General features: G+C 28.7%; 1 protein-coding gene across 1 annotated transcript; it reads left to right on the top strand.

Annotated features, from left to right (window-relative positions):
- Positions 1-6,825: 6,825 nt before the first annotated feature.
- Positions 6,826-12,134, top strand: LOC146919593 (transcription factor bHLH25-like). Its single transcript, XM_085713021.1, has 4 exons — positions 6,826-6,960; positions 7,087-7,566; positions 9,793-10,164; positions 11,743-12,134. The coding sequence occupies exons 2-4, from the start codon at positions 7,099-7,101 to the stop codon at positions 11,818-11,820; spliced, it is 918 nt and encodes a 305-aa protein (XP_085569147.1). The 5' UTR covers positions 6,826-6,960; positions 7,087-7,098; the 3' UTR covers positions 11,821-12,134.
- The last annotated feature ends 1,656 nt before the right edge of the window (positions 12,135-13,790 follow it).

The following is a 13,790-nucleotide window of genomic DNA, read 5'->3' on the forward strand; positions in this document are numbered from 1 at the left end:
GGAGGAGAAAGAGGAACAAGAGGAGGTGAAGAAAGATTGCTGCTTCTTCTTTGTTTTGACAATTTAAGAAAGGAAAAATTGAGATATTTGTGGTAGATTAAAAAATGAAATGAAATGGTTGGAGATCATGATGTTATTGTTAGATAATAAATGGAAAAAATGGAATGAAAGGGAAAATGGTTGGAGTTGATTGTTGTTATTCTTGTTAGTGAATAAAAAAATTTGAGAAAGGAAAGATGATGATGAAGATCTCATGATTTTGGGTTTGTTTTTAATTTCATTTTCTGGATTTTTTTCTAAGTTTGTTTGAATTTTATGATGAAAATATGAAGTTGATGATGAAGATGAAGAAGAGGTGGAAGGAAGAAGATGAAGACGTGACATAAAGTTCAATCCAAATGGAGACACCACGTGTACAGTTAACTGCCATGTCATATGTTTAACCGCCAAAACAAACGGAGAGGGTAATTGACTAACGTTTGACAATTTCAGTTTTTTTTTTTTTTTAAGTTTCTTTAAAGTCTAGAGGATTTTTTTACGAAGGTTACAATTTCGAAGGTGTTTTTGACTATTCACTCCTTGTTATTCAAAATTAAATATTATATTTCTAATATATAAGATACATAAATTTTTATAAAAACATTCCTTCAAATTTTTTTTTTATAAAAACATATTATTTAAGATCTTTAAAAAAATTCTCTAAAAACATTCATTAACATTTTCCATATTTAAAAACATAAACGATCTCGACCTTCCTTTTAATCTCAAATAAAAAAAATATCTCACTTATTTTTCAAAATATGAATATCATTTAATTTAGATTTTCGAAATATTATAAAAATTAATTTAGGATTCGAGAGGGTGTTGGTTTGATGGATGGTAGATGGTGGGTTGATAATATTGATCATTTAGTGGACGATGGGTCTTCTGTAACACCCCGTTTTCCCAACATAAAAATTTCTTAAATAAAATCAGAGTTTAACATCTTTAACGGAATGTCACATTTCATAAAAATCTCAAATGGGTTAAATAAATATTTATCCTTCAAAATATAACAACATAATCTTTAAAATCTCGCAGCGGAAATATTTCAACATCATAAATAGTCTTTGGCACTAAGGCCTCATCATAAAAGTCTCATAAATAGTCTAAAACATAATAACTGGTTCAGTCCAACATCTTTATTATAAAATCTCATAAAACAATACGTAAGGAATAGAAAACAAAGTCAAAACTCTCATCCCGTTACGTATTAGAGCACCTAAGACACACACTTGTGAGGAGTCCACTCACGACCGCAACTAATCTTGGTTTCCTGCAAGTTACCCATACGAAGAGCAACATTTTCAAGCAGAAGATGTGAGATTTCACAAACAACAATATTAAGCATATAATTCGTCAATCACATTTAACAACTTAAACTTCATTAACTAGTATCATTAATCTTCCTACATTAGTCATAAACTTCATCTTATATTATCATAATAAATAATCATAAACATCATGTATCGTCTTAATCATAACGTCGTATATATATATATATATATATATATATATATATATATATATATATATATATCATCATAAATATAATCATAAACATCATATATCATTTTAATCATAGCATCATATATCACATTAATCATAACATCATATATATCATCATAAATATAATCATAAACATCGGCATGTATCATCTTAATAATAACCATAATCATCTTCACATATGATCAATTAATAATCATAACATCATCACATATCATCATTAGTAAACATGTAGCATCTTATCATAAATCACATAACATCATATCATAAATCACATATCATCATATCATTAATCACATAACATTTTATCATAAACATCATCGACATATCATTCATCATAAACAACTTCATAATCTTTCATCATAAACATCATAATCATTCATCATCTTAAGCATCATAATCATTCATAAAGCACTTCATTAATAGCTCATTAACTTCACATCTTAACATCTTAACAACTCGACAACTTCACATCTTAACATCTTAACAACTCGACAACTTCACTTGACAATGCATTTAAACTTGACTATGCAACTCTTAACGTCGTAAACCATATCGAATCATCTTGAAATGCAAATGCATGTGGTGTCAATCTAGAGCATAAGTCGTCATCGTCGTTGAGCATAAATATACTCCTAGGGCACAAACCCTCATCGTCATTGAGCAAAAGCTCCTAGGGCATGAGCCCTCGTCGTCGTTGAGCAAAAGCTCCAGGGCATGAGCCCTCATCTTTAAACGAGTATGCATGGACTCAACATCTTACGTCTTAGAAACTTCACGAACATTTTATAACTTCTTGACTTTTACAGACAATTTCATCTTAATAAAGATCAACAACAACATATGCAGCACTTATAAATTCATTGCATATCAGCATCACAACATAACAATATCAAATGATAATAATAGCATCTTAAGCATCACATCAACATAAGCATCATAATAACACATAATGCATATACGATTATATATATCATCAGTAATAACATTAAATCATCTTATAACAATTTCACAGATCATCATTAATATTATATTCAAACATCAACAATTCATCATATAACATCGTATTTAAACATCAACAATTCATCATATATCATCGTATTCAAGTATCAACAATTCATCATGCATCTTTGTAAGAACATAAATAATCATGCACAACATATTTTCATGTCAAACCAAGGCTACTGTAAAGATATCACAATTATCAACCACTTTCATGTTTACAACAAAGATCAATTCAAAACAGAGACATATGAACAAAACGCAAAAACATGAAACAGAGAATGTTGTCACTGTGCAATTTCGCTAAGACCTCCCTGTAGTATTTTCATCATAACTCAAAGACCAAACATCATTTTCACGTCAAACCAAAGCCACTGAAAAGCTAACAAAATTATCTAAAACTTTCATGTTTACACGTAAGACCAATTCTGTACCGATCAATACCAGTTTTCATTTTAAATTCGGAAAAGTTGTGGTGAATTCCATAAAAATTCATTGTGACCTACGTGCAGTAATTTGACCATAACTCAAGTTCTATAAATCATTTTGAAGTCAAACCAACGATATTAGAAAGCTAACATTTATACCTACAACTTTCATGTTTACACCTAAAGCCAATTCAAAACTGAAATGTGTGAAAAAGATGCAAAAACATGAAACATAGAATGCTGTCAGAGATAGCTCTCGGGAAAACTCCATTTTTCATCCCAAAATCCCAATTTTGAATCCCCTAAGCCCAAATTTGGTCCCAAAGTTTGTTTAAACGTTTATAAACATGAAAAGACACCCAAATCCATATAAAACTTGAACTAAAACACCCTTTCAACAAAAATCATCATTTGACCAATTTTTCATGAAAACCTTCAAGAACAACATAAATTCACTTCAGGCTCTATGATTATGATTACCCATGGATTATCTAAGGTCTATACACAATTTCTACAAAAATCTAACAACTTCTCATCATCTAATCATCAATTCTCTCTCAGAACCCTAATTTGCAAATTCTCACAAACTAATCCTAGAACATGTTAATTGCAAATTCAGAATTACAGACTTAATATTACCGAATGATAGTCTCACCCTTACCTTAGAATTATCAATTGGTAGCCATTCTCTTGGTTCTTCTCTCCTCTTGTTCTCTTCTCTCTAAACCTTGTTTTCTCCAAATCCTTGTTTTTTTTTTTTTTTGCATATGTTAGTCTTTCAACCTAATATCTCCTCTATTTATAATACTAACTTCTCTTCTTAAATCTAATTAGGCCCAATAACTCTCTTCTTTCTATTTCAGCCCCCAAATCTACTTATTCTAATAATTATATTTTTCCACTGAATATATTCTTCCACTAAATATATTCTCCCACGAAATATATACAATAGGGGTTACTAATAAATATATTTCTACACCAGATAACATATATATTTCCACACAAAATAACAAATATATTTCTACACCAAATAACATATATATTTCCACACAAAATAACAAATATATTTCTACACCAGATAACATATATATTTCCACACAAAATAACAAATATATTTCTGCACGAAATAACATATATATTATACTAGTAAATACCAGCGTATAACATAACAAAATATCACTCATCAAAATAAGTCGTCTAAATTATAAAAAGACATCTAATCTCAATAAAATAATAAATAATAAAAGTAGGGTGTTACATCTTCACTCTGTTTTGGAATGACCCGTTGTTAGATGGCGTACCTTTTCTAGTTAGATTCGGTAGGTTATATGAGTTAGCGGAGAACAAATTAGCTATTGTAATTGAAAAATATAAGATGGGGAGTGAAAGGAGAGGCGTGGAAGTGGATGAAGTGACTCTGCTTGGGAGGAGAAGTTGGCGGGGAAGTGTCTTGAGTTTTAAAATCTAGTTGTTTTATAGGTTGATGCGGAAGACATGTGGGTTTGGAAATTACATCATTCTCATCGCTATACGGTGAGCACTGCGTATCACAGGTTGATAGAAGAGGTCAGTGATGAATCTCATAACAATAGACATCTTATAGATAGTTAGCTTTTGGGGTTGAAAGTGGATCCCTTAAAGATGACTCTGTTTGTTTGGCGCTTGCTTCTTAATTGAGTTCCTACTAGGATAATTTAGTTTAACGACGTGTGATTTCTCCCAATGATCAATTTTGTACAGGAGGATGTGGTATAGACGAGGACATGTACCATTTATTTGTTACTTGTGGATTTTATGGTAAAATTTTGTCAGTGGTTTCTTGTTGGTTAGAAATTTCAATGACGGTTTAGAGAAATTTATTGGACCATCTTTCTGAGTTTGATGGACTATGCGGTTTTTTCGAAAATATGTTCGATCATTATTTGATATTATTTAGCTTTCAGCGCAATAATATTGAAACATCAAAGAAAAGTCCCTCCATCACAAGATGTGTCAAAGAAACTTATCAGTCCAACATAGTCACATTATAATTATAATAAACAACATAGAAAAATAAGAAGGAAAAAAATAGAAACGACATTTAAGAGTTAGTTAATTTGATTATTGTTTTATTTAGGGTTAATTATGTTTCTAGTCCCTATAAAATAACGACCTTGTAAGTTTAGTCCTTACTTAATTTTAATAGCATTTTTAGTCCCTATAAAAAAAAAATTTACTTATAATTTTAGTCCCTGCTAAAACAAAGTTTGATTAATTATCCTTAAACTCTTAAATTTTCGAACGATTTTTTTGAGACAAGATTAGAACACTATGAAAGGTTCGTTTACTAAAATTTAGAATTTTCAGACATGAAATGAATTAAATATGAATTTTTTAAAACGACAAAAGTTAAAGATAAAAAGTAATAAAATCTGGATGTAGAAATCAAATTTTGCGATAATTTTTTGCGGAGGAACTTTTAGTAATGTTCTAAACATGTCTGCAAAAAATTGTTCAAAAATTTAAGAGTTTAAGCATAAATTAAACAAATTTGAATTGAGTAGGGACTAATACTCAGAGCAAAAAAACAAAATTAGGGACTAAAAATGCTATTAAAATTAAGTAAGGACTAAACTTACAAGGTCGCTATTTTATAGGGACTAGAAACATAATTAACCCTTTTATTTATATTATTTTACTATTAAAAGATTTTTTTTTGTTAAATAGCCTAATGACTAGAAATTCACCTTTAAAATGAATAAATGAGGTCTTCCTATATTATGCATTGTCCCTATCAACTAGCCAAACTCACGGAGACCTAATAAGAGAATATTTATCGGTTTTCTTCATTTTTTATAATTATCAAAAAAATTAAAAAAAGAAGCATAATAAACATATATATACAACACTTTTTTTTATCAACAAACAGAATTCTTTGGAGCACTTGTTTAAACATATTAAACATAATACATGCATAGTATGATGTTCAAACCCCGACCACCATAAAAAAAAAACATATTAAACCTTCATCTGCACCCCATTTACTTAAAAAAAAATATTAAACTTCATTATTGATGATGGTTAAAGAACGCTAGACTCGAGTCTTATTTGTAAAATTATGTCACTATCTTCATTAATTAGACAAATAAACAAATATTTCTTTATTATTTTTATTAAAAAAATCTTTAATTTCTTTAAAATGATCGGATATTGTGCAGTGACAGTGTGGCACTGCCAATCTGCCATTCCACGATTCACTTGTCCAATGGTCTAAATGATTTCCCACGTGCAAATGTTTTCAATTACTACCTCCGTTCCTTGTCACATTTTGACAATTTACACAGACTAAAACAATCAATAAATATTGCTACTTTTGATACAATAATTTATATTTTTACTATAATAACCTTATTTATTTAATATTTCATTACATATATTTCTCTCCCCACAATAATAAATAAGGGTAATATTTGTAAAATAACATTTAGTGTTGCATTGAACCATGTAAAGTGATACTTAAATAGGAACAAAAAAATTCTCCAAAAGTAATACTTAAAAAGGAACGGAGGGAGTATTTTTTTAGGCGATATTTTCAATTTTTTTATTGTTTATAAATAGATCTGTGTTCATGGCTGAACGTGTAAGGACCACATCACATCATGATAACATTATTCATATTTTTTTATTCATATTTTTTTGTACGAAATAAACATTAATCATATTTTAAATACATGCAACCACACATACTATAATAACCATATCTAACAATAGTATTTTTTAATAGTACAATTCCTTGGTAGGGACCTCGAAATAAATTGACCAGAAACTAGAAACCGTGCTATAAAGAAGATACGAAAGCAAGTCTTGTTCTATGATAAATTGGAATACCAATCTCTTAAATTGTGAAACAAAAGTTGTTAACTTAATTTAATCACATCAATAGTCATTATGGAAAAAATTAAACTCATCTTCAAACTCATCATCAACTAGCTGGTTATTTGATCTGGTAAGAAACATTTTTTTTTCTTCATATATCACTCTAGTGACCATAGTTCTTAATTATATGCACAAATGAAATGGATTTAATTATACGAATGATTTTTATTCATTATAGTTTTGTGTTTTGTTCCAGCTATTGGAAGAAATGGAAATAGATGGTTGTGATTTGTTTCAACAACGTGAACAAAACTTGTTTGGTGAAGAAGAGTTTCTTTCACATGACATAGAAAGTATTTTTCAACAAGAGGAAAATTTCCAACATCAACCTTTGTTATCTTCTGAAAGCTATTCTTCTTCTTATCCTTTAGAAAAGAATTTGGAAAGACCAAACAAAAAATTGAAAAAAAACACTACTTCTCAGATTTTGTCTTTTGACTGTACCTTAAATACAAAAAAGAACAAGGTTGTTCCATTCTCACAAACACAATTACCTCAAAATAGAAAAGGGTCATTGCAAAAACAAAACATTGTTGAAACTACAAAGTCACAAGGACAAGGGACCAAGAGGTCTGTGGCTCATAATCAGGACCATATCATAGCAGAGAGAAAGAGAAGAGAGAAACTCAGTCAGTGCTTAATTGCTCTAGCTGCTCTTATTCCTGGCTTGAAGAAGGTATATGGTACTCTAATGTCTCATTATAAACTAATTTATTAAAAGTACTGAGATGGACATATTAATTTCATGTTTGGTTATAAACTCCTTCAAAAAAATGTTTGCTTAAAAAAAATGTAATATTTTTTTTCTATTTATGAAAATTTTTGTGTTCCACTTTAAGTTTGTACTAGTATTTATTATGTAGGGCCGCTTTGTTTAAGATTCATAAAAATATGTTTTTTTGTTTTGAACACAAATTTTGATGAGTAATGTTAGCGTGTGTCTTTTACGCTATAAAAAAAATTGTGTCTTTAAAACACAAATTAATGAAACAATATCGAAATAATTTATTGGAATGTGTGTATTAAATTTAATCTTTAACTTTTTAATAAATTGAATGCACAAAATTTAACAGAATATTTTTTCTTTTGAATTTCTTAACATGTGACCTAAGAGTACAAATTAGCATTACCCAATTTTTATATATTTATTTATTGTTTTAGTTATGGTTATAGTATAATTATCTTGGAACTTGTGTAATCAAAGTTTAAAAAGTGCAAAGAATGATATTTTCAATGCAAATATTTCTTTTTTTGTTTCCTTAACTAGTGTCCTGGGGGCACTAGTTAACAAGACCCGTTAGTTAAACTATGAAAAATGATAACAAGTGCTATTAAAACATTGTTTAAGCATCCAAAACTAGTAAATTTTGTATTGAAAATTGTATAATTATGACTTTTACATTTGTTTGACTTGTATTTTCAAGACAATTTTTTTTTTTTAGTTTCCTTAAACAATGTTCTTATAACAATTGTTAGCTAAACCCGTAAACTATTTAAAAAATAATTTTATATTAGGAATGAAGAGTTTTATTTTGTTTGTGAATTATGTATTCTTTGCAATCGTAAATACTCATTCGCAAGCAAACTTCAATGATGACACCACTTTCACTCAAGAAAATTAAAAAGTTAAAAGCTATTTGAATTAACTTTTAAGGAAAATCATTTTTAATTTAATAACAGGAAGAAATACAAAATATCTTTTTATAACTTTAAACAAACATAAAATAACATACTTTTACTTTTCTTAAAAATCTCCGACAAGTTCTATCTATCTGATTGATTTATATGAAAATGATTTTATAAAAAAGTTTAAACAGAAACACAACTAAAACTAGAACATCAAATGTTGCGTGGGTTAAAAGTTTTTCACATGGATTATTTTATAAAACAAAAATATTTTTCCAATATAAAGGAAAAACAATTCACCCAAAATAATTATGGATAAATAAACCATCTTATTGATGTCTAGATTGACAATGAGATAGTAAAAATTACGATGAATCAACACATTTTTGGCAAAAAGTACTACTCTATTTCTATCAAGGATTATGTCGAATTTCAACCGGTTGAAAGTAAGTTTTTCTCCAACATAATAATTATTTCAATTTATGTACTTGGTTTTGAATTGGTTTTCAACAAATTATATGTTTGGATCTGCGGTGATACAAGTTGAATTTTAGTAAATTGTTTTTGTTAAATTGATTTTATTTAAAAGTGACGTAAATGTTAAGAGATTTATGTTTTTGATACATTTATATAGAATTGATTTGAACAACAAATTTAAGTGAAAAAAATCACAATTAGACTCAAAAGCTACAAATCCTAACTTCAATTTAAAATCAATTTTAGATGCAAAAATAATTCCAATAAAGAACAAACAAACTTATCAAACTCAATTTTACATCTCCAGGGTCAATTCTAGTTGCTCAAACCATGATATCAAACCTAAATAGTCATGTTAGCTATTCGTATGATGTTAATTAATTGGTATAAGGTTTGGTTGGTCCCAAAAATGATCCGTAATTGGATAGAAAAAAAGACTCTGGATTCTCACATCTCCTTTGTCAGACATAGAAGATGGAAGCTGTTGATGGTTTGGTTGTTAGAGTATGAAATTTGGCTTAAATCCTCATACTTGTCTGCAAAGTTTCTGGGTATTGCAAATCATGCTTTAGTAGTCTTTTTCTCTTGTATTGGCTCTTTAAAATTGTTGGGAAATACCCCTTCAATATTAACACTAGCTGTTTGTAATATTCTCTATTTTATGAAATGATAAGCTATTGTTTACCGTCAAAAAAAAAAAAAATTGGTATAAGGTTATTAAAACTACTAGTTAGCTATTAATTATAGGAATTTTAGCATCTAATTAAACTCTATTATGTGGTAAAAAAAAAATCTACAGATGGACAAGGCTTCAGTCCTAGGAGATGCAATCAAGTACGTGAAAGAGCTCCAAGAACGTTTGAGGGTATTAGAAGAACAAAACAAAAATAATAGTCATGTTCAGTCTATGGTGACGGTTGATGAACCACAACTAAGTTCTGACTCATCAAACAATGATGATTCTGAAGCTGCTAGTGGTAATAATGAAACTCTCCCACATGTAGAAGCCAAAGTTTTGGACAAGGATGTGCTCATAAGGATCCACTGCCAAAAGCAAAAGGGACTTTTGCTCAAAATATTGGTCGAGATTCAAAAGCTTCATCTCTTTGTTGTTAATAACAGTGTCCTACCTTTTGGGGATTCTATCCTTGATATAACCATCGTTGCTCAGGTAAAGAAAATATCAACTTTTTTTCTTTAAAAATAGAGCAAATCTCCTTTTTAATCATTTAAAGTATCACTCTTTTAATTACTTTTAAACTATATGAAAAATGTGTCAAAAGCATAAGAAAATCCGCACTATTAGAATAATCCCGAGCATCTTAAGCTAGGACCAACCGTATGAACTTTTATTAAATTTAAATGCGGTTTTCTTCATCCGATGGTATAAATCGATTTTCTAAAAGGACTTGTTTGAGACTTTTGAAACTTAAAGGACCACTTTGGGAAGAACGGAAAACTTAAAGACCTTTAGATGCATTTGGCCAAAATAATAATAATCTTAGTCATCTATTTAGAAAATATATCAACCTTGTACTAAAAATGATTAGGTAACTAAGCCATGGGGTGCATTGAAACCGTGCTGACTGAACATGTTTCGAAGTATAAAACAAATTTATAGTGAAACTTTATAAAAACAAATAAAAAATAACACAATAGTTATATCTTTTTTTTTTTTTTTGTTGAATCTAAGGTTCGAAAATGGACTCAGAAGTATGTTAGACTTTCACTCCTTAAAAGAGTATATTAGACTTTCATCTTGATTAACTAAGTTGTGCAAACATCAATAACTAATATGTCATATTATATATTTATAATTAAATTATACTATTTATTTGAGGTCTTTTTTTTTCCTAAATTTCGAGGCTTCATTGAAACCTTAATTTAGACTGCTTGGGGCATTTATTCAATGGTAAAAAGTCATAGTTTTTGTTTTATTTTAAAAACAAAGATATTGTTAAATTTACAAAATTTATCATTAGTGATAAGAAAAAGATAAATTCCAAGAATTAAAAAATGGAAGTAATATTAACAATTCATCATATAAAATTAGACAAGATATTTTTTGATAAAATGAAACAGGGGAGTAAATAGAGGAAAATGATACATCATGAATTTAAATTCTAACTTAAATATTTTTGTATTTTCTCAGTTTGTCCCTTTCAATCTTCATAAATGTATCCTTGTTCTCTTTTCACAAGCAGTTTTTAAATTGATATGTGAAATTAATTAAGGAGAGGTTTTATTTTGTATTTGGAAACAAAGAGGGCTTTCGCTGAGAAAAAAGAGAATTACAAAGAAATTAATCAAGGAGTAGCAACTCCAAAAACGTCATCAATAATCATTTGAGTGATTTGAATGGACTTTCTTATGTTAAGATGTTTACGATTACGTAACATTTTAATAGTATGATTAAATTGATGAGTTTAATATAATTTAAAACTATATTTTATCGCTGTAACTTAAAGACTAGATTGAAGAGCGATTAACAGTTTAATTGAGTACTAAAATGATGATTTTTTTCCTTGTAAAAAAAAGTTGATGATTTTTTTCCCCCTTCTTGTGTCCTTTTCAATATTTATAAATGTACTTGTGTCCTTTTCTATATTTATAAATGTAGTTGTTTTCCTTTCGAGAACCAAATTTTCAATTGATTTGAGAAATTAATTAAGGCTTGTACTATTTCCCTTGAATTATTTGGGAAATGAGGAACTTACACGAATTTGTCCAAACGATTTTTTTTTTGCAGATGGGAACGGGGTACAACTTGACCAGAAATGATCTTGTGAAAAAGCTACGTGTGGCTGCATTGAGAGCCATGTTATAATTGTCCTAACGTGAATGTGGCCCCAATGGTAGATGCAACAATAATCATATGATATGATCATGGATGGACGTACCAAACACTTATTAACTAATAATCTGATTCAAATGCTAATACTATTCGTGTCATCTTGGCCCTACATAATGACTTCTGAAGAATAGAGCTCCATGAACCATTGATTTTATCATGCTCACTCTGTGGTCTCATCATGTTTGTTTCTATTATAGTATGATAGATAGCATCAGTTTTTCATTTTCTGTACTATTCACGTAACATGAATAAAGTTTGAGAATATATACATATAATTGGTCTATAAATGATGACTTAGCTTATTTGATCATTTCAAATAATAGATTAAGATTTGGCTATTTCACAGAGATTTAAAAAATTGTATAATATAAATAAAAGAGCAAAAAAAAAAAGCAAAATATTTGTTTTTAAGCACTCTCCGATCATATTTATAAGAAACAATTGATTTTTTTTTTTTTTTTTATAACTTGAGGGGATGAGACAAACTCAAATTATCAAACTAAGATGAACCTATTTTGCCAAACAAATCAACACATGGTTTTCTTCACGAAGAATACGTTGTAGAACTAGAAGCACAAAATAGTAACATATATGCAACGACTAATCAAAATCCTTAATCAAATTCATACCATTAAGAGAGTCTATGTAACATACAAGCTTTTTGATCCACAAACTCCAACTTATACTAAGAGAAGACCATGCAAAATTGCTAAAAGCTCTGGATGCAACTTGTACCATTACCTATTCTAACCAAATTAACAATGGAACCCACAACACACCTAGATTACCAACTCCACATTAAGGACAACCACGTTTTTTATAGGATCATGTGAGGTCACCATCATGTGAGGACAACCTGTACTAGCTCTATGATTAATCTCAACATAAGTGTTAATACTTTTACATCAGTAAATTATATAGGGTTAAATATGTTTTTGGTCCCTATAAATATACAAACTTTTTGTTTTAGTCCCTCTAAAATTTTCCTTCAACTTTTTGTCCCTAAAAAATTTTCCATCTTCACTTTTGGTCCCTCTTTTAAAGTAAACTCATATGTAGAATTCATATTTTTGAATAAAATTTTGCAGAAAAATTCATAATATTATAAGAATCTCTCCCAAAAAAATTTAGAATTTTTTAACAAAACATGAATTTAATATGAATTTTTATATTTTTTATGGTTAAAAATTCATATTAAATTTATGTTTTGTTAAAAAATTCTATTTTTTTGTGGGAAATATTTTTACAATATTCTACACATTTCTGCACAATTTCATTAAAAAAAAATACTAAAATTAACTTAAAAATAGGGACCAAAAGTAGTGATTGAAAATTTTATAGGGACTAAAAGTTGAAGGAAAATTTTAGAGGGACTAAAACGAAAAATTGGTATATTTATAGGGACTAAAAACATATTTAACCCAATTATATATTGTGACTTTTTGAATATGGTATATCACCATTTTCTTTTGGGAAATATTAAATAGTGTCCCTGGAGCACTAGTTAAAGAGACTAATATAGAAATGTTGCATTGAGAAATGATGAAAAATGAAATGTTACATTTTATGAAAGTAAAAAAATTGTTGTTTTTAATGAAAATTTTCTATTTAACTTTCTTAACTAGTGTCTCGGAGGCACGAGTTAACATAACCATTTTCTTTTTAGTCTATAAATCGGAGAGAGACCAAAATAGGAGATTTTAAAATGGAAGTACAAATTGTGAATGAGTTAAAATAAGAGAAATACTGTAATTGAGTGTAATTATTTTCATTTACTTGATGGGATAAAGTAAGGGAGTATGTGTCCCTTTATATGTGACATATATGAAACAAGATCCATTTCTCCGCACCACCGTTTCCACCCCGCCGCATCTCTTTCCGGATCCATCGCTTTGCCGCCGTTCTTAGATGGTTTTGGATCCAGTTTGCGATGTTGTTATGTG

The sequence above is a fragment of the Medicago sativa genome, chromosome 5 (genome assembly GCF_051527215.1).
Source record: "Medicago sativa cultivar Bolivia chromosome 5, Bolivia_mono, whole genome shotgun sequence".
NCBI lineage: Eukaryota > Viridiplantae > Streptophyta > Magnoliopsida > Fabales > Fabaceae > Medicago > Medicago sativa.

What these genes read in the sequence shown, in the direction of transcription:
- LOC146919593 (XM_085713021.1), top strand. Translation starts at nt 7,099, where the DNA reads ATGGAAATAGATGGTTGTGATTTGTTTCAACAACGTGAACAAAACTTG. An exon ending in TTATTCCTGGCTTGAAGAAG is followed by an intron (nt 7,567 to 9,792) that starts GTATATGGTACT and finishes AAAAATCTACAG; the next exon opens with ATGGACAAGGCTTCAGTCCT. An exon ending in ATATAACCATCGTTGCTCAG is followed by an intron (nt 10,165 to 11,742) that starts GTAAAGAAAATA and finishes TTTTTTTTGCAG; the next exon opens with ATGGGAACGGGGTACAACTT.